This window comes from Lepisosteus oculatus, chromosome 1 (genome assembly GCF_040954835.1).
Source record: "Lepisosteus oculatus isolate fLepOcu1 chromosome 1, fLepOcu1.hap2, whole genome shotgun sequence".
Lineage (NCBI taxonomy): Eukaryota > Metazoa > Chordata > Actinopteri > Semionotiformes > Lepisosteidae > Lepisosteus > Lepisosteus oculatus.
Window position 1 is genome coordinate 41,775,237 of NC_090696.1, and position 22,293 is coordinate 41,797,529.

General features: G+C 36.8%; 1 protein-coding gene across 6 annotated transcripts in view; it reads left to right on the top strand.

The window, feature by feature from the left end:
• The window catches only part of ablim2 (actin binding LIM protein family, member 2), a 105,235-nt gene that overhangs the window by 16,366 nt on the left and 66,576 nt on the right, over positions 1–22,293 (top strand). For 3 of the 6 annotated variants that reach the window (XM_069190166.1, XM_069190171.1, XM_069190154.1), the window contains exons 1-2: positions 5,681–5,924; positions 14,071–14,214. In XM_069190166.1, the coding sequence (XP_069046267.1) occupies positions 5,909–5,924; positions 14,071–14,214 (160 nt within the window). In that variant the 5' untranslated portion in view covers positions 5,681–5,908. Of the gene's footprint in view, positions 1–5,679; positions 5,925–14,070; positions 14,215–22,293 lie in introns of those variants that run through there. The other 3 variants (XM_015344908.2, XM_069190156.1, XM_015344909.2) reach the window with 2 other exon arrangements.

The window sequence follows — 22,293 nt, forward strand, 5'->3', positions numbered from 1 at the left end:
TAGACTGCAGGTGACTCTTTAAGAAAAGGAAGTATCATTAAATTTATGTTGGCCCTCTAGAGAGGAAATAATCTGTGGCTGTTAATGGAACACTGAGAGCAGACAAATAAAGATGATCTGTATTTGCACATTCTGCATATAGCTTAGGCGATTTTAGTGAAGCTGCAGTTGTTCCAAAGTATCCAGTCTGGATGTTACCATCCAGTCTTTTCACATTTTGTGCAGAATAATATTTGACAAAGTGCAGTGAGACTTAAATTCTTATCCAGCACAATACTTTAGGTTTTTATATACTGTATAGGATCTACTGTCATGATTACTTGTGCTTCCTGGACAGGTAAAAGTTTCTTTCAGTGTTCCTTTCATGTATGGAAAGGACTATTATACCCTCAATATTTTCTCTACCACTACAGCCCACAAAATGAAGCAGGCTGAAATGTGCTTTGTTTGTTCCATCACATAAAATCCCCTTATACAAGTTCTATACAAATGGATAGAACTGTAGTTATTCTACTTTAATTTCACGAGTGGCCTCCTCATTTAGATCTCCTGTGACACTACTATATTAGGCAAATTAAGACAAGCGGATTCTCCTTACTTCAAGGGAATGCTTTGCAAATACGGAACCAGCTGTAGGTAGTCTGCCAATATCGGAAAGAAAGGGATCTCTGCTCATGAGGTTGCAGAGTCCTGGCATAACTTTCATATAGCATAATGTCTTAGTGAAGGGATATTTGATACTGGATACCAAATATCAAATGAATGGATAATGATAAGCGGTTCCAGTAGCACTGAAAATCATTCTCTTACAAAAAGTACTTTGGCTAATCCCTAGCTAGGCTTCTTTATAAACTGATTATTGAAGCCAGTGTCATGGTTTATGATTAAGTAAATAGGATGAGGCTTATCGTAAGTGAAACCTGTTTCCTCACATTTTTTTTGATTAGCCTGTGAACAGCAACTCTTGAGCACAGCATGTGCTCTGTAGTATTCCCTGAGCACTGGCTCAGCACTGCTTTCTTTTCTGGAAAGAAAAATAGTTCACATTTCTGCACACTTGTCAGTTTCATGTTGACTGAGCTGCCTCCTGAGTTAGTGGCATGACTATTGATATTGACAGTGCTTTAGTACGAAAATATTGTGTCAACAATCACAGAGGCGCCTCCAACTGACAGCAATTAATAACTGTGACATTTAGGTCTCAGTGGTTCACTGAAAAATGTATAGAATTTCTCCTTCCTATTCACTTCCATCTGTGGGATATGGTGCATTGATGTGGTCCACCACCATGTTTTGGCTTAACACCAACTATTCACCTTGTGACTCAGTAGAATGTAGTGGAGTATATGTACTTCCTGTAAAGAACTGTGCAATCATTTTCTTAGTGAAGTTAAACGTACTTTGAGCACGAGAAATAAGCGTGTTGTGTTAAATTAAAAAAAACGTGTATAAAATTAAGAATTAAGTATAAACTACATTTTCTGTGCTCTAAAGACAAATGTTTTTATGCCATACCTCATAAAATGCGGTATACTTAAATTTGATTAATGTTTTTGTGGAACTAATGAAGCCCAAAGTTTAAATACTGTATTTCCAGGAAAGGTACAGTATGTAATGAGAACTAATGGAACATGTGGAGGTGCCGGTACATCTGGTCACACTAAGCTATAAGCTGCTCATTTAAATTTAGCTACAGTGTATTGGCTTTCCAGGTATCCAAGCTGCTTTTGGACTCCAAGTATAAAATACTAATAAATAAACAAACAAACATGTGAGAAAGAAATTGAGTTATTATTGTTAGTGTAGTGTAATACATTTTAATGTGAACCATTTGGTACAACATTCAATACAGAGTTCTTTTTTTTACTTCTGCTGCCAAATTATATGCCAAGGGTCGATTTTGTTATGGTATAAGCCCATCTTCAATGACGGAACACTTTGAAATTCCAGCCTCCCTAAAGCGGTTCCCTGATATAGAACTTTTCTGTCCAAAATATATTTATTATAATGAACATATTCGAGAATGGATGTGTTTGTCCAAACATTTTTAGTAATGTTAGAAGACCGTGGTTCAGAAAAAGTTAGTGTGTTTATCCCTCTGCTACCCAAAACGTACTTTAGTAATTAGCCACAGTATAGATGCAGGCACGTAATGCTGCTATTCTGGTTGACAATTTCAAGGTGAAAATCTCTGTAGCATGTTCAAGCCATGTGCTGTTATCCAACAAATGCTGCTGCTTCACATGCATACTGATAATCCTCTCCTTGTTGGGAGTGCTGTTTTCAGTGTGCCCTCGATGAGAAATTAAAGGAAATCAAAGCTATATAAACACTGGTACTTAACCTTGTCCCCCAAAATGTTTTGATTAATAACCACACAGTATTTTAAATGCCTCTTTTACCCTTTGTTATGTCCTTTTTGTACATGCTATATTGTATGTGTGTTGTGTATGGAATTCTGCTTCACACTTGTTGAATATAATGAAACAGGCCTAATTTGTCATGTTGTGCCAAGGTGATATCCAGTATGTGGCACAATATGCTTTATTTTCTTCAGATTCAGTGTTGGGAGGCATGGTCGTCCCTGTGTTTACATGTTTCCTTGCCCCGGTCTGATGACATGCTGGTAGGTTAACTGGCTTCTGGGAAAATTGGCCCTGGTGTGAGTGTCTCTGTATCTCTGTCTCTGTCTGCCCTGCAATGGACTGGCATCCTGTTCAGAATGTGTCCTGCATTTTGCCAGTTGTTTGCTGGGATAGGCTCCAGCTTTCCCATAACCCTATCCTGGATAAAGTGGTAAGAAAATGAATAGATGGATTCACTTTCTTCACTCCGTCAATGATGAACTGACTATCATTACTCAATTTAATGTACCAGAGGAATAAGGACAGCCAGCTCCTTCCTCCTAAATGCCTTTTTTGCAAGCCCTACAGCACAGATGAAGGATTGATGCAGCTGTCATTCTTTTTCACAAGAAGTAGTGTATTTTGAGTTCACATACAGTATACAACCTCATAAAATAGAAGAAAATGTTTCTGTATGTGATTGTTCTGTTACCTACCTTGATACATATGAAATGCGATGACATCAGCTACAGTACATACAGTAACCCAAACAGGACAATAATGTTAATGTGCAAAAAAAGAGATAAGAATACAGACAAACATTTTTGAGGTGCTGTCCTGAAGGAATCATTCATAGCAATGAGATGAGCGGGACGTACACTTTCTACTCCAATATAATTTATTGGAAACTGTTAATATTTTAGCACACTAGCTAATGTAGGCCTTTCTGTGCCAAAACGTTGACTGTGTCCAGTAAATTTCTCTGGAGTGAAGTGTGCTCACGTCATTGCTAGGAATAATAATCCAACATTCACATCTCACAAATCTAAGCCTTTATCTAAGGTGACTAGTCTAAGGTGTTAGTTTTCCCTCTAATTCAGTTAAAATGGGGAATTGCTTTCTTTTGAAACAAATGGTACAGAGAGTCCTGCCTTTTTCCACAATGAAGAAAGGGAAAATAGCCACCTCAAAAGACAACAAGTGACAGTAATAAGGAAATCCACCTGTCTTGCAGATGTTTTTCCAGATCACAGCAACAAAGCCAGCAACAAGCCAGGTTGCCACGTGCTGTTTTGAACTATGAATTAGTGCAGCCCTGTTCTGTTCTGAACTGTTCTGTCCCCTTGAGAGTTGATTCATTTTGCCGTCTTTGCTAAAATAATTTATGTTCTGCACCTCCCTGATTGCCCATTCAGTCTTCAGTCTCCTCCACCATTTCTTTGAGTGTGTCCCAAATCAGGATGGTTGCATTTGTGACTCTGACAGCTTTTACCTTGGCTTTTTCCATTCCGTACTCCAGAAAGGGCAGCTTGATACTGTCAAGTGCTGCTCTGGTGCTGATTTTCAGGGCTTTGATACCAACGATCAAAGTTCACACGGAGGAACTGCCGCTTCAGCACAGGATAAAAGTGTTTTTTGTCTGCATGAGAGAATTGATTACTCACACAATCAGATGCAAGTAATTCAACAAGTACTCCAGTTTAGTTGATGCTTGACACAGTCAGCTAATGTCATGCTCCAAACAAGAACTATTGATAACAGACTGCAAGGTTCAGCCTGTTATCCAAATAAGTGCTTTTAGTAGTTGATTTCGTGGTAACCTCATAACACCATATTTGAGGTATATCTGACCTTCAGATAAGCTGGGGGTCTCAAATGACTTGAAACTTCATAACACTGAGCTATTCATCACTTCATGTGTAGTTGTATGCATGGTTTAAATGTTCACTGTACTTAGTTACACTACTAAAAAAGTATAAATTCATCTACACAGACAGTAAGTATGTATTTGTTTTTGTAATGTGTTGTTTCAGTGTTCAAAGGGCAGCAGATAAGTTTTTATAGGTTGTTGTAGGATTACTGATCTGGACGAGATCAGTAAGGCATTCTCCAATTGTCTCAATTACATCGAATACTGTAGGCGTCATTCAAACATCATATGGTGTGTTCAACCAGCAGAGCACCACTGAGTGCAGAACACTTTCATTTGAATTTTAGTATTTTTTAGTATTTAGTATGTGATTGTTCAGTTGCAGACAGGACGAAGGGGTTAGTGGACGTGTCCATGAGAATCTGTTGAATTAGCTTATGTGTTTCCAAAATATACAGTAAACAGTATGACTTGTAAAGTACATCTAAATTGACCTAGAACAGTACTAGACCTAGTACTTTATAACAGTGAAAATCATGCACTGAGGTTAAGGCAGTCAGATCAACACATTCATTTTTGCACAGTTCTTAATGATCTGCTTGTGCTTTTTTTCTCCATTGCTTGAAAAAGGGTTCGCTCCTGAATCCTCTGTCCCTTTAATAACATTCTTTTATGTTTCCATTAATACAGTATACACTAAATATTATGTGGCTGATGCCATGCTAAGTAATACAGCAGAATGACGTCTGAAATGACTGCTGAAATCTAGTTCTGAAGATAAATGGTTAGAAAGCAGAGTACCTATAACCAATTTACTGAAACATGTAGATGAAGTGTTAAAATACCTAATTAAATGCGCCACTCTGATGGTATTTTCCGGGCATTGGGACTTTTTTCTAAGGTGGCACAGAGTTTTACAATGGCATGATCAGTGTACAGTATAATGTCATGTATTGTAATTGAGAAAACTAAGACCAAAAGAGAATATCGGTGTCTCCCTGTCTTGCATTGAATTTGGTTCATTTACTGTAAGCCTCTGTGCAGGAGTCTCCAGACTTTAATCCGTTATCCAAGGCTGTTCCATCCTATAGTGGAGGATGTAGACCATCTGAACTGTACTACTCAGATAACAAATAAGATGGAAAAAATTATTTTTTTTTCTGGAATGTTTTTTGAGAAATGTTTAAGTACTTAAAGGTGGATCAAGGCAAGATATTAATTTAAGTGAGGGCTTCCGCGCTGAAAAAGATTATTGCTTCACAAAAGCACAACCCTTGTTTAGGAAAACATTTCAGTACAATCAGAGGGAAGGCCCTTCTGCTAATGAACTGATTTGTAAGCAAGCCCTCTCGCAGTGTTGCTGTAGTAAACGCCCCAAGAGATTTAATTTTTTTTTAGGACTAGAAGGTTCTATTTATAATAGATAGCAGCGATAGCTGAGCTATAACTCAGGCTGTTTGTGCCTAAGAGCCCGAGGAGTCATATGACCCAGTGCTCATTCCTGAATCATTAGGAGGTATCTCCAGTGACAGACTGCTGCTTGCTGTTTAGCTCATCCTGCTGGGGCACTTTCAGAGACTCTGCATCGGCCACTGCTCTGGAGGATGTACAAAAAAATTTAAGGGCAAGCCTTACCCTGGATAAGCTATTTTGTTTTGACACCTGATGTGAAAAAGACTAAGGAAGAGCGGGGATGCCTGAGGAAAAAGGTAATATGTAATACATAATTTGCAAATACTGTATGAGTGAGTGAAAATGGGGGTATTTAAGGAATTTGTATTAGGATTTATTTTGGTTTAGACATAAAACATGGCTTATTAGGAGCTGTCTTAGGTAAGAGCTATTAGAAATACAGGCTATATTTAGAATGTCTTAATACGTAAAAAGTATTTAAAAAGCAGGTTATCTTTTTAGAATGGAATCTTTTTAAGAGGTCACAGAGGTGTTAAACAGCAGAAGACTCTCAGGGATTGGTATATTTAAACTGTAGCAGAATTAAATTTGTTGCATGCTTAGAGTTATTAGCAAAAGGAAAAAAGAGTGCTTGATAACTCATGTAAAATTCTTTTTAATTGTCCTTTATCAAGAGCAGCTACTATAATACATTTTAATATCAGAAATGATACAGATTTTTACATACAATAAGAAAAGCTATTAATGGTTTAAAAAACTCTTATAAACAAGGTTCTGTTAATTCCATTAACTTCAAAGGTAAATGTCTCTGTGGAGACAGTGTTTTTCTTTTTTTTCTGTTGTTACATTCCGGTGCCTAATAATAGTAGAGTTAATAAAAGAAGACTTGTCTGCTATGATAAAAGTGGAATACATTTAAAATATTTCCTCCATCCAGGAATGACTTACTCAAATTTCATGCTAACTTTAGAATATACATATGCATCGGAAAAAGTACAATTAATGCTATGTTAATAGTGTTTTTGTGTCATACTTTATTTGAGGAATGCTGTATTTGTTTTATATAATTATAGGATATTATTTAAAGTTTCCACAAGGCCTTAGTATTTATGATTTATGGATAGATCTGCATTATATACACCAGTATTTAAGTTCACAAAAATGACCGAAGATTTCCAAAAAACCCCTGTATTTACTGTATAATATGAAGGTAAAAATAAGATTAGGCTTTTGTCGTGGAAGTGAAGTTAGATTGATATTTTGAATATAATAATATATTATTGCTGTCTAGCAATGATAGCATTGCTGTCTTGCAGTGCTGGGGCCCTGGGTCCCATTCCTGAGGTGTTATACACTGTAAGTGGAGTGTCAGTGTTCTCCCTGTTTTCTCCTGGGTTTGCTCTGGGTGCCCTAGTTTCCTTCCATAGTCCAAAGACATACTTTGTCCCTTGTTAATTGGCTTCTGGAAAAAGTTGCCTTTGTGTGAGTGTGTATCCTTAGTGTTCCATCTTAGTGTATCCTACCTTGCTTCCCAGGCTGGCTGCCCACAACCCTGTTTTGGATGAAGAGATTAAAAAATAGATCATTGGAAGTTTTATTTCCCATGGAGCTGCAGTGTAGTGTACAGTTCAAGGGCTGTGCTGTAACATCCTTGCTTTATGATAACCTTAAAAAACTGTTTGGATCTTACGTTACATGATGGTGAGAAATTCACTGCAGCCTAATAAAAAAATAGTAGCTTTTAGATCAAGTAGATAAAAGACCATACAGTACTTGATTAGGGCATGTCCAGTATTTACGAGCCAAAATAATAATTCCTTGCATTAATGTACAATCTGTCTGTGACATTCCTCCCTGTTGCTTTTGGGATGTTATGAATTGCATTTTCTAGTGGCCATTTTCAGCTGCGATACAGTATATTTGTGTGATCAGTAGAGTTGATCTTGTGACTAACCACAGTTCCATGCTTTTATGTTCCAATATTCCTATTTCCAACATTATTCATAACTAGACATTATATTACATGACAGCTACTGAGTCACTGTGTCTAATACACCTTAAGAATGGGACATATATAAAAAAGAAGCACCACCGGATTAAACAGTGAGTTTAAGGTTCATATTTTCACTTCAAATAGACAATCATAAAGTTAATGTCTGGTAGAAGCAACTGAAATGACCCATGTTGTCCAGTTCATTCTGATATTTGGAGGGGACAACCAGATAAATAAACAACATATCAGAAAATAAAATGAAATATAGGATTTAGTTAAACTTTGATGTTTTGGGAAGAAAACATTTTGTTGCACTTGAACTCACTACTGGAGAGAGCTTCTCGAATAGTCATGGCTCTTTGTCTTGTGATATCTGTTATGTAATTCACAATGCTAGAAGAGAATGCAAGCTTTCTTTGGAAAGATACAGAACATTTTTACATGGCAAAGAAAGTGTTGCTTCGTTGTCCACTTTTGGTTGTTTAAAAACCTAAAGCGTAGAAAATTCATTTAAAAGCTAAGTTTTTTAAATAAATAATTTTGTACAAACAAAATATGGTGGGTGATATTTGTTGAACATATTGATCGCTTGTTAATGTCTTGGATTTTGCAACAGTTAACAAGTTTCCATATGTTCTATGTATTTTAAATATCTATATTGTGAAGCTTTTATATATTTAGGTAAAAATAATAATGCTCTCTGCTTTGTGCTAGCATAACCTGGAAGAGAATGATGTAAAAAATTAAGCTGACATTTTACTTGTGGTTCAAAGTATTTACTTAAAAATTAAATACTTAATGTCATCTTAATGTAAAAATTAATGTCATCTTCTGTAAGAGATTGCCCATTCCAATTGCCCCATTGGTTGTATAGTGATAGGATGACTTTCAAAGTGGCACTGAATTTAGCTCCAAGAAAAAAATACATTATCCTGATTTTGCCTATGTAATTTTAAAGTCTAAAGGCACAAATAATTTGAATATAATTGCAATGACTAATGTTTTTTAAAATATTGAAATATATAACATATGTTCTAACATATAGAAAGAATATAAGAACAAGTCTATATATATCTGTATAGAAAATTAATTGTAATATTCAAATTCATAGAATCTAAGTTGCACTGTTTTCTACAACAACCTACTCCAGAGATTTTTTTACTAAGCACCTTATAAGATAATAACAAAAAAATGAACTGTTTTGAGCAAGACTAAGAAGAAAATAAACTGAGTAATCAAACTTGAAGCGCTGTTAGGATCCACAGAATAAATGTCTCTTTTTCTCACAATTTCAACAGGCAACACAATTATTGACTCAACAAACAAAATCACTGGTAAGAATCTCTCACAAGTGCTTAAGCCTGTAAAAGACTAATAAGTAATGCTTTATCATGGTATAAAGCAAGTTCACCATAACTCTAGAAGTAATGTTATTAATCTCAGTCTGGCTCTGTATTATTTTTTTTTGCTTTGAAATGTGATAAGTCCTTCATTGTGTGAGAGATTTTGAGTTGATACATGGCTTTGTCTTCAACATTGATTATATTGTTAGTTGCTTAAGATGCACTGAAAGAGGATGCCTTTCAAAGTAAAAGCAGTCCTCTGATTGTCCTAGATAGGGTTTTCTTATTAGTTCGGCTGGAACAGAAACATTTAGAAAATGTGGTTTAGATGTACTCAGAATATCATCTGAGAATTCTTGCCAGAAATTTCATGGTGGTTAGATGGTATCCTATGTAATTGAAACTTTAAAGCACACCAGGCAAAATTTAATTAGGTAAAAATACAATGGTAGTAGTTTGAAAAGTAAGGATAGTCCTAAATAGCTGTAACAATTTCAGACTACAGCACTGAAGTCTTGAGTTCAATGAACAATTAGTTTAATACAGTCCGATATTTCCACATGTGTGTGTAGCATGACGTGCATAATTTAACAGGCATGCATACATGAAAACAATAATGACCTAAATATTTTCCATGGCAGACAGCATAAGTACAAACATTACAGATCACTGCAGCCTATATACTGGTGAAGGCATCGCGTTTTAGATATTTGTACCACCCCTACACCCATATGAGGAATTTGTTGTCTTTAATGAAATATGGATTTCCAAGCGAAAACATGTATTTTAGGAGAAAATCAGCATTATCCAAATCCTCAATTGCTCAAAGCTCTTAGCATGCAAGACCCGATTTAACCTGAATCCAATGCAAATTTATGACAGGGCTTGACAATTGCAGTTAACCAACTATCCCTTAATGAACTAGTCAGAATGAAAGTATTTTTTACACTTATACCATCCAACTGTGCAAAACTGATGGAGTACTAAGTACTATTGGCAGCAGTTATTGCTCTTGAAATATGCTACTACCAATTATTGACTTAGGGGAATGAATACTTACGGAATCAAAATACATTATTTATTATTGTATACTGTATATTATGGTGACATTCACCCTCCTTTGGATATAATGAAGTTCATTTTGATAATTAATTTTTTAAATAAAAACGTATTTTTAAAATGTACATATTACATTTAAATCATTAAAATGTGATATCATTGGTAGGGCATGAATACGTTTGCAGGCCACTGTATGCACATATAATCACCTGTGGAAACTATGCCAGTTTAACATAAAGCGTTACTATACCTAAATTAAGAAAATTATATTCTTCCTATTACCTTATGAGTTTAACATATTTGAATTAACAGATACTTTTCTTGATAGACCCATTGCAAGTTAGATTTGATAGTCTTTAAACGGGAGAAAGAGGGATGATGGCAACATGCATACAGTAGTTTCCTCCAAAACATTGTCAAATTGCCTTCCTGTTTTGTACCATAAGCCCCACAAGGCCTGTGGATATAGAGGTCTGATGGCCTTATGACTGATAACATACCAGTCTTACAGGTGAACCGCCAGCAGCTGATACCCTTGTCCACCATCTGGTGCTTTTTATTTTATGTACAACCACCGGGAAACCATGGTCATAGTTAGCTAATGACATAAGCCAGACTAAAATCAGCATGATCTGGTACAGTTTACTCTATGCACCTTTCAACGTTAAGACTTGTAATCATGAAAACATAAAAATTTTGAGGAAGGAATGCAGAACGACTGCTACAATTAACAAACGTTATTACTTAATATTTCCCTAATATTTCGTAGATACTTAGATATTTCCATTTGTCTTTTATAAGTCAGGCATCCAGCATATCAGTGATCTCTGAGAATTTGAATATAAGTTTCCCTATAACTCTGTCATGGAATAGTGAGACCGAACCAGTAAAACCAGACTGGTGTCTTTCATTGGGTTAGTTGATGTCATTGTTACATTTCATGGTGCTCATACAGTATATGATGTTATTATGAGGATAATCACAGTGTTCAAGTCCATCTTACACTGTTACACAACATACAGTATGATAATAAACTTTATATAGCGCCTTTAAAGGTGGCTTCTCAAAGCGCTTTACAGAATGACAACAACAATCAATAAAAAGAATACACAAGATAAAACACAATTACAATATACAAAGGAGACTGTGGATGGTGGTACTAAGAAAAGCAGAGGGGTGAAGAATGGAACCAGTTAAGTAAAGGCTTTTCTAAAGAAGAGGGTTTTGAGTCTGGATTTGAAGGAGTTTAGAGAAGGTGACTCTCTGATATCCTTGGGGAGAGAGTTCCAGAGCTTGGGGGCATAACAGGAGAAGGCCCTGTCACCCATACAGTGTAGACAGGCTTGGGGGACAGTAAGGAGGGCAGAATTACTGTAGAAGAGTGAAGGTTGCGAAGTGGGGTATTATTGAGTCCACCATAGGAACGTAGGCAAAAATATGTGATGCGTATTGGCTATAGGAAGAGTAAAATAATTTAAAAGAGTGAAAGAATCCATGTGGGTTTTTTTCAGTCAGCTGTTAGAAAGCCTGTCTGAGAATGGTGAAATGACAGCTTCTTAGTATGATACCATTAGAATCTTGTTGTCCTGCAGAGTACCGAGTGTTAATCTCACTGAGACTTAGAGTGGCCTCGGGTACATTCAATTGTTGCTTAGAAATGTCTTTTACAGGATAACTTTGGTCCTTTTTGACAGCTGGAACTATATTAGACTTCAGAATGATGTCAGTGCTTAGCATTCTTCCTTTGTTTCATTTTCCCCAAATATTCCTGGATACACACTTAGAGTGTGTTTGTTCAGTGTCAGCATCATGCAAATGGATGGCATCTACTAAACTAAAGCAAAAATGCACTTTGTCAAACCAATTCCAATGCAGTACGCGCTGATTCCTGGAAGCACCGCAAATGTTGCAGAAAGGCACAATTCTGATCCTGATGGTGGTATTGTGTTGATAGATGGTAGCTATTCTAGTGACTGTATGTAATACTTTTCTTCACCCAGGGGCCCTGGGTTCAATTCCAGGTATACTGTAAGATGTAAAGGTCTGCTACCCGAGCCTGACAGTGCCTGACAAAGTATCTGGTTTTCGGGCCGGGTTCGGGTTGGTTTTTGCACAGACAGCTATGGGCTCGGGCCAGGTTCCGGTTTGTTTTCTAATAAGTGAAACTGAATTATTATTATTTTGTGTTTAAAATGTATTTTTATTAGAAGAAATTCATAACTCTTTTTGCGCGCGCACTCACATGGTAAAACCACGTCTGCAAGAATCCGTCTCCGTGTGTGCACCTGTGTCTACTCGCTCTGAGAGGAAAAGAGAGTGACATTTTTCGGGTTTGGGTTTCAAATTTGGCAGTACCATTCAGGTTGGGTTAGGTCTTAAGGTCTCCAGTACGGGCCAGGTTTGGGCTTCAATTTCATGCCCGTGCAGACCTCTGATAAGATGCTGTCTTCACGGAGTTTCCCTCCAGGTTTGCATGTATTTCAGCTGGGTGCTCCTTTTACTTTCCGACAGTCCAAAGATATACTGGCAGGTTAATTGACATCTGGGGAGTTGGTGTGATTGAGTGTACAGTATGTTGGATTTGCCAAGTAAAAGTCTTGACTTGAATCCTATTGAGCATCTGTGGAAGGACTTGATAACTTTTGTCTATAAATAAACCACAAGCAATTTAAGAGAGCTTGAACAAATCTGCCAAGAAGAATGGGCAAAAGATGCACCAAGCTGGTGTGCAAAGGTGGTAAAGACAGAAGCCAATAAAACTACCAGTATGTCTTTGGACTGTGAGAGGAAACCAGGGATCCTTGTTAAAACCCACACAAACATGGGGAGAAATAGCCCCCCCCCAATACAGAATTGAATGTGCTGCCCCAGCACTGCAAGAAAGCAATGCTAACCACTGTGAAAACACCCATGCCATCCAGTGTGGAATACAATGTGCATCATTTTCTATTTTCACAAAAATGGGACAACATAATAAATCGTCTGAATATTTCTTCAAGACACTACAAATGTTTTTCATACTAAAATCTAGATTATTGTTCTTAAAATATTTGATTTGTGGTATTCCTGGGAATAAAACCTGCCTTGGTTTAACCCCAGACCAGCAATTACTGATTTTAAAACTTGTTTATAGCTATATATATAAAGTGTCTCAACCAGAACAAATTAGGCAGGAAATGCAATATTTCACAGTGGAAAACCATTTCAGTGATAGTATACTGCTCAAAATCCCTTTAAAGCAAGTAATCTGAAGATTAAAAAAGAAGACAAACAGAAGACAGCTTTATTTTGATTTTAAATTCCAGATGACAGGAACTAAGTGACTGAATATCATTGCTGAGGTTTTTAAAGTGATAATAAATGAATACAGAAATGGCAGTTTTCTCCTTTACATTAGCTGAGAGAAAAAAAATATTTTTGAATGTATAGGATGAATGGAAGTGAGTGTATTGCTGTGTAGTTCATTTGATCCACTTTATCAAAACTGAGGACACTTAGAGCTTGATAATTATACCAATAATGAGGGTAATGAGATTAATAACATTTGCAAAAACAAAATGTTTTCTGTTTTCTTTAAGATCCAAGGCACCTGGGCTAGTCAGACTACTGTTCCAAAGATTTCATTTTCTTGACTAGGAAAAAGCTTATCTTTCAATGGAATTTCATGGAATCTGTGAAAAGCCATGGGTGTTATTCAGATCAAATAAACTTGAATTGTTTTTTTTTTCAAATCAAATTTAACATAAAAATAAAAGAATATAAAAAAGTTCCAAATGAGAGGAGGCTCTTAAGTTTATATGGGATATTTGGTTGTTAGTAGGTAATTAATCAGATGATTCCATCCATTCATTTTTTGAAGGAAGCCAGGGTTTCAGCTTTCACAACATCGCTGGGAAGCTTGGTCATAAGAGTATTGGGACAGGGCTTGTGCTGTTAATGCACAATCTGATTAGTGTTTTCCTTAAACTGTCCATATTGCACATCCCTACATCAGCTCAACAGCACTGACATTTAAAGAGGGTGGTGTTCTTTTTTCTGTCATTGCAGTACTTCAACAACAGGCTGTCCATAGCCCACTAGAGAAGCAGCAGGGCACCTCAATTTTGTGCCACAACTGTGGGAAAGCTTGCAAAGGAGAGGTCCTGCGTGTTCAGAACAAACATTTCCACCTTAAATGCTTTGTCTGCAAAGGTGAGTAACTTTTTAGCTAATGCTGCTTAATTTCAGGGGGAAAAAATAGTGATGGCACTTTGTTTTGGGGGCACTGTGCATTCCACACTTGATTCTATGTTTCAGAGGTTGGCATACATTTGTTTCACTGATAATCCCTATTCCAATACCTTTGCCCTTTTAATTAGGTGTTTATGGCACCAGCTGAAAAAGCTGTTAATACAGCTTTCAGTTGATGATACATTAGGGGGGCTGGTATGATATAATGCTGGCAGCCTAGTTCCCTTCAAACCCAGGTGGACCAAAGTTTAGTCAAACTTCGTTATAATATATAGTAAAACTAAATACTATAAACATTCTAGGAATTGCTTGTGGTCTCTGAAAAATAACCTTATATTTGTTCAAATTATAACTAGGCAAAACAGACATAAATTAGTTTACTAATCATTTACAGCAAGATTTGCTTCAATTTCTTTGATTCCAAACGAGTTTTTGCCACATATTTCATAAACAGTCCTGCAGGTGAAAAGAAATCACACCTGCATTTTCCGGGGATTTGCAACTTTCTTCCCATGCAGTTAGATTCAGAAAAGAGGGAGCTGATTTCACTCTGGAATAGAAGGTTTTGAAAATCATCCTTACAGTGTAGAAGACGCTGCCGTGAAGAAAACTAAACAGAGTGTTGATTGGGACTGGAATGAACTATGAGAGAAAATTGCTGTGCTATTTCTTCATCACGTTACTTAGCACTTACAGTATGTCCTCTATCTGTATGCTACCTTCAAAGACCTCACTGGATACACAATTAACTCTTGTCTATTCATAAATGAAAAGCTTGTAGTAATAAGGGAGTAAATACAGAGAAATAAACCTAAGCAGACAAATAATACTGTAATGTAGGTGAGCATGTTGTTTTTCACAAATTGACATTAAATTAATATCACAGAGTACCTGCATAATTTAAAAAGGAAGAGCTTTGAGCTCAGCCTTCCTCCTTTTGTCTGTGTATAACATTGTGATTTTGCTGTGGGATTGTGTATTTCTTTATTGTTTTGTACACTAATGAAGTTGCTAAGAGACCTCAGTTTGAACACAATTGTTGTTTCCTTTAAGCCATTTAAGCCAAGGGTTTTATTTCAGAGAACAAGAGAAAATAATGTGTATAGATTCTACATGTCTGTTAATAGATTATAAATGTCAACACCTAAAATAGTAGGTAAGAGAGTAAAAAACAGTTTAAAGACTAAGAAATTGAGTCTGTTTTACGTATTGTTTGCATCTGATTACTTTATATCCTTTCAGAATATATTGTAAGGCAACAGAGGTGTAAACCTGTAAATAAATAATTTATATTGCAGTTTATAAATACCCTTGGCATGTTGTCAGGATGTTGTGGTTTGTTGGTCTTCTCCTCTTAAAAGGCCTTCCAGAAGCTACTCTTGGGCATTAGAGCCATGAAATATCATAAATACCGGCTTTAATGATTTGTATGGCTGTCCAGTGTGTTCAATTTTCATTTATTATTATCCAATTTGAAAACATATTATAAATAGAATATATTTTCTAGCTTTTAATCCTCTTAATCAAACATAAGCTTGACATGTTTTTCAAACATAAGTGTTACAAATCCATCACTTAGCATACAACATCTAACCAGTCCAGTTGTTTTTACATGTTTACCACGTATTACAAATATTTTAAAGTGTATCAAGGCTCATATTATATTATTAGTGATGCTCAAATGGAGTGTCTTAGCCATAATCATGAAATCTGTAATGGAAACATGCAAAGTTAAAATTAAAATTCACTAAAAATTAGCTGCGATTGACTGTCATTATCACTCTTTGTCTCTGGAATAGGCTACAGGTTTAAGTGACACTAACAAATAAAAACCAAGAAATGCAGAGCTTTTGACAAAAATAAGTGGCTTTCTGATAATGGATTAACTTAAAATTATAAATTCACAGACCAATGAATGTGTTCATGGTGATTCCCAGAAATGGAACTCAGAAGGGGATATTGATTTACTTATGCATTTTGTGCAAATCAGTGTCCCAATGCATAAAACAGACTGTGTAATGTGTAGCTGTGTTTCCTTTCTATTTTAGTCTTTGCAGGACATACAAGCTTCATTTCCCTTTCTAAAAAAAGTATTAACAGATTGGAAGAGAATCTAAATGACATCTGTCCTAGAAATGGCAAAGTAAATTGAGACTTAAAATTCATTTTAAAACACAGTAGACAATTCTTTTTGCAAATTCCATATTTCAGATTTTCACATTATTGACACTTGTAGACAATTATTGAGTATGATTAAAATTTGGTTTTGGCAAAAACAAATGCAACATATGGTGTTAAACAGACGTTAAGGAGGAGATCATATTGTAATCTTGCACTTACACTCTCTTATATATAAATACTCACCTGCTGTCCACAACTCTGTGCACATCTTTTCTAATACTTGTAGAGCCCCCCCTCAGTCATTGATGTCTACTCTGCCCTGATGGTGCAAGTACACAACATCAGTAAGCACTTGGTAAGGGCTCCTCATTCACAGCCCCTGCTGTCATTGGTGCTCGCGCCTTGCTCGTGGCCTACTGTGCCATGGCGATAGGTTTCCTACTCCATAACCCCCCGCTGTGCTGGCGTCCAACTGGTGCTGAGTTGGTCCTCTGCTCTGAACTCAGCTAGGGCTGTGATTAATGCCAAGCAAATTAATGCAGAACACTAAAGTTTTAAGTATATTATATTTGCTGACTCATTGTGTCGTAATTAACATTTTACTGAACTACTGAAATGGTGTTGTTAAACAAAAGTTCAGGAGGTGGACTAATTGTTATTTTGTACTTTCCCTCTCTTATGTATAAATACTTACCTGCTGTCCACAACTGTGCATGCATCTTTTCTAGCACCCCTCTGTCCACACCAAATGCACCTTTGCAGCAGCCTCGCTGGTTCATTCCTCATTTCATTCCTCATAAGTGAGTAGGGTTGTGACTGCTTTGACCTTTAGCCATGGCTGTCTTTTCCTTAGCCAAGCAAGCTACAACCAAAACCTAACACATTAAGTACACCTAAAGTATTAAGAATATCATCATCTGGTCCACCAATGAAACTAATAGAAGTATACCATTTTGTAATCTTGTGAAGTTTTTTACAACCTTCAAAGAATATTGATGTTGATAAACTTTTAGAAATGTGGAACTTTGGACAATACACTTTCTCCATAACTGCATTGTACTGAACGTTTTGTTTCAGTGTGTAACCTCTTTTATTATGCAGGGGCAAGCAAGGTGACCTCTAGAATGTTCAATAAACATTCTAATGCTTTGTGAAACTAACAAATGACTTTAAAGCATTAAGATGATTAAAATTCACACAATTTATTTTCAACTTACACAGTATACATAGTATGTATTTCAACATTGTGCATTGAGAAATATGTTAAATTGATTTTTTATGGTTATACTACTCCTTTTCATTCATCCATTATTTGAAAGCTGCTTATACCTGCCAAGGGTCACAACAACATGGAGCTTAGCTCTGAAGCACAAATTGTAAGGTAAGGCAACACCCTGGATGGGATGTCAATCCATCACAGGGCATCCACAAGTATAATTTAGAGACAAAAGTTGGTTAGCTAATGCCGAGGTGCGAAGAAACTGGAGCAGCCGGAGAAAACATGCAGCTCTCCCGCTTACTTACTTTATTGCCCCACATGGGGAGTTCAGTTTGCAGGCAGGTAAAACTTGTAATACAATACATAATACATTAAACACAACATGACAAATCATTTAACAAATAAGAAACATGCATTTGGTGAGACAAACAAGTTAGCATCTTACGAAATCTTCACAATTTAGAAAAAAAACATTTAGCATAATGAAACAATAAATTGAATAAAATATGCAATGTTCTACAAATTATACAGGTCTGTACAAGGGTTAGGGATGGCAGTCAGTGATTCTTCCGCACTGTTTTGTATAGATTGTGGAGTTGTGAGGCAGCAGTGCTAGCTTCTTCACCATAGAGCTGCCTACATTTTTGTACTTTCCTATCTCATTTAAATTCATACCTACTGAAAAATCTCTTGATGTGTACCAGGATTTTACCGTATAAATCAAGGTTTAGTTATAGTTTTTCAATTGTGGTAATAAATTAGGAGATGATCATATACAGTCTACACTGTTGTAATATTCCCTGTAAAGTGATATTTTCCATTGAATTACCTTCCTTGACTATTGTTTGTCAATGACTGATTTTTTTTCTTGAAAGGAGAATCGCTTCAGCACAGACTTCCCAAATAACCCCTTTCACAAATGGTTTGTCCACCATGTTTTGAAATTGACCTCTAGAATCCTCTAGACAGTAGCTATTAGCACCAGCTACCATTAGTTTTTTAGCTCTAAGTAAATGCTTCAGACATCCATCCTGGCTCAGTTCACACACTGGTCTATTGCTGTCACTATGTCTTCTGACAAGATCCACTTAGCAGATGGTTCTGTGCTTGTTGCCACTCAGTAACAAAAGTATTTTTGCAAACCGAGTAGCTGTATACTACTGCTGTCTTTTTATATGCCATAGTTCACCGCAGATTCATTACGTTGTCAAGGGACAGTAAAATATGTATCATTATTCTATCAATTAGCTACATGCTATGCCCATGAATTCTATTGCAGTGAAATTGAATGACAGATGTGACTTTATTAAGCAACAGTTGAATGGCTTGTTTATTTACAGTATATTGAATTGATTGCATTCTAGGTTAATTAGAAAAACATGTTTATGAACAGATTGCAACCAGCAGGCCGGTGGATTCAAGTTGTGTGCAGACCCATGAAAACCAAGACTAACTGATATCTCTAACACTCAAGACTTTGTGCTAAACATTTTAAGAGGTCACATTATACTAATTTACTGTTTTTGATAAATAATTTTTATTAAAATCTTCAGACACAATTTAGAATATACTGTACAGTGATGGTGTTTTGATTTATTTTCATTTACTGATATTAAAATATCTTCATGAAAATCAAGTACATAAATAGTTGACTCAAATTTTATGTCATTGCCATGTCATTACTTGGTAACACAGGAAGGAATATTTATTTCTCTTGTATTGGATATTTAATTAGTTTGTTAATTATTTATTATTAACAAAAATAACCATTCTAGAGAGAAGCTACTTTATAAGACCTGCTGTTTAGACTTCAGAAAATTGTTCAGGAAATCTGATACAACAACTTTGAGAAAACCTTTAGAAAAAGATATAAGCTTTTCAATAACCTTTGTATTGGATATAATAACCTTGTAACGTTGCCATAGCCAAAATGTAAATGTAGTGGCTCTCTGAAGGCACCAGTTCTGTAGGGTTTGGGCATTTACTGAGACAATTATTAATTGTAGCAGTAAATCACAAAGTTGATTCTTTTGATGGCTTTAGAATCCAACCATGCGACATAACTCAAACAACGCACACACACAGGTACTAATACACGAGGATACATTTATTGATACATAGAATATGCATGTAAACCTAACAGATCTTATCGAGAGGGTTATCAGAATACAAAAGATATATATTCAGTCAGTTACAAAGTGTTACACATCAAGAGGACATACGTTCAGTATATCATTCATTAAGACCGTTTCGTAAAGTGAACTTGGTTACAACTTCTACATTAGATACTCAAAACAAGTACATAACTCTTAGGAATTAAATTGATATCAACTGGTTGGGATAACAATTGAATTCTCGAGCTGTAATGCATTGAAGTTGAATACTCATCCAATCTTTGGGGATTCAGATCTCCTGCGGGCACAAAGAAGCAGTTGCAGGCTTGTTGCTGTCCAATCCGCGCTCTCTGGCTCGGTGCCAGGCTGTGCTGTGCGGCTTGCGACGGTGCGCTGCTGTTGCTCACTGACCGGCTAGTTAGTGTTGGCTTTAACTAGCAAAGTTTGTGCACAGGAGAAAAGATGACTGTGGGTCCCAGCAAGTCAGGAAGAGGACCGGTTCGTTCCTGATGAAGAGCTAGCTCTGAATAGTGATTCAGCTGTCCACAGTTCTGACCTGTTGACGAGGCCTGCTGCTGGTGCTAACCTCGGGTGGATCCTCTGGCTACTCTCTGGCAACCTCCGCTCTAGACTCTTAGAACAAAGGAAAGTTCTGGCACTCGGACACACTGGCTGTTCCGTGGTTGTCCGGGCTGAGTCTCAGGATGGTCAGGAGGCGCTCTGTGAGAATGTCCTGCCCTTGGGAGCCTTCTGCTCCTGGGCCGTCCTGCCCTGGAATTCTCCTTTGAATTCCCTTTAGAAAAGTCCACAGAATTCTCCACAGAATCCCTTCTGAATCTTACTGAATCTCCCAGGCTCTCTGTGTTGCCTGTTTTTACCTGGAGGAACTTCAGCTCATTGATTGGCTGAAAGTTCCATGGGCATCAGAGTCCCACTTGGGTTACTGGGCCCTACCAGTCCCTGATTGGTTGATCAAGGTGAGATATGAGTCACTTACTCCTGACACTTAAGAATGCAGTCCAGATGTCCATCTGGCACTCCCTAGACAAATAGGCACCAATGGATGACCATTGATCATGATAGCCAGGCTTAGCTAAGTGCATCCCCCTTTGGGAGCTGTCCTTATCAAAGGAACCTTAAATCAGCCTGCATGAATAGTTTCTCTGTGGCTGCACCACAGAGATGAACAGAGAAATGGGGCCTAATTTGGGAAAGCTCCGAAACATTTAATTCTTTCTTATTAATAAGCCTCTCCGCTACAACCTCATGTCCAGAATATTTTAAAACCATCCATCTCAGAAATATAACCAGACTACACCAGACCAGCAGAAACCACATTTTTTGTTTTAGAATGGATTCATTCTATGAATGTTTTGTAACTCTCCCATGAAGCCCAGATTTGTTAAGCACCTGGGCAACTGTTGTCATACAGTAAGTACACATTCTCCCGTTTCAGCTGTGGACTTCTTATAATTACTTTAGAGTTGTCTTAGACCTTTTCGTGTTGTCCCTGATTAGTACCCTTCTAGCCCAGATACTATGTTTTTGAGGATGCCCTGTTCTACATAGATTCACAGTTGTGCCTTATTTTCTTGATTTCTTTATAATGGGCTTTACTGTGCTTTAGGAGATATCCAGTGTCTTGTAAATTTTCTTAAACCCTTCTGCTGATTGGTGTTTTTAAATAACCCGATCCCAGATTTACTTTGAAAGTTCCATCATGTTCTCATGATGTACTGTAGTTTTTGTTGGGAGATGTACTAATCAACTGTGGGACCTCCCAGAAAGAGGTGTATTTAACCTGAACTCATGTGAAACACCTTAACTGCACACAGGTGGACTCCATTCATCTTCTAATTATGTGACTTCTAAGACAATTAGTTGCACCATATGTACAGTAGGTGTGTCATAGCAAAGGGCGTGAATACTTACTGTACAGTATGCAATCAGTTATTTGGTGCAGTGCAGTGGCTCTGTGACTAAGGATCTGAGCCTGTGGCTTGAAGGTTGCCAGTTCATATCCTGCGGCCGGCAGAGGAATCCTACTCCATTGGACCCCTGAGCAACGCCTTTAACCCCAACTGCTCCAGGGGTGCTGACCCTGTGCTCTGACCCCAAACTTCTCTCCCTGTCTGTGTGTCTCATGGAGAGCAAGTTGGGGTATGCGAAAAGACAAATTCCTAATACAAGAAATTGTATATGGCCAATAAAGTGATCTGATCTTATTTTCTGTTTTGCATTTATTGTTAATTTAGGGTAATCTGTAACCTTTTTTTTCCACTTTGGCATTACTTTGATTGCTTATTATTACATTGATTGCTTTGTGTCAGTCGATGGCAATAATACTAATTAAATATATTATGATATTGTAATAAACATACTTGAATAGGATAAAATGTGAAAACATCCAAGGGGGTGAATACTTATGGTAGCCACTGTACACAATATGGAAAAGCAATTAAAAAGGCAAACAAAATGTTAGACTATACAGTATAGTTAAAAGCATAGATTTTAAATCAAAACATGTTGAGTTAAAATTGTATAATGCACTTGTAAGACCTCATTTAGAGTATTGTGTTTAGGTTT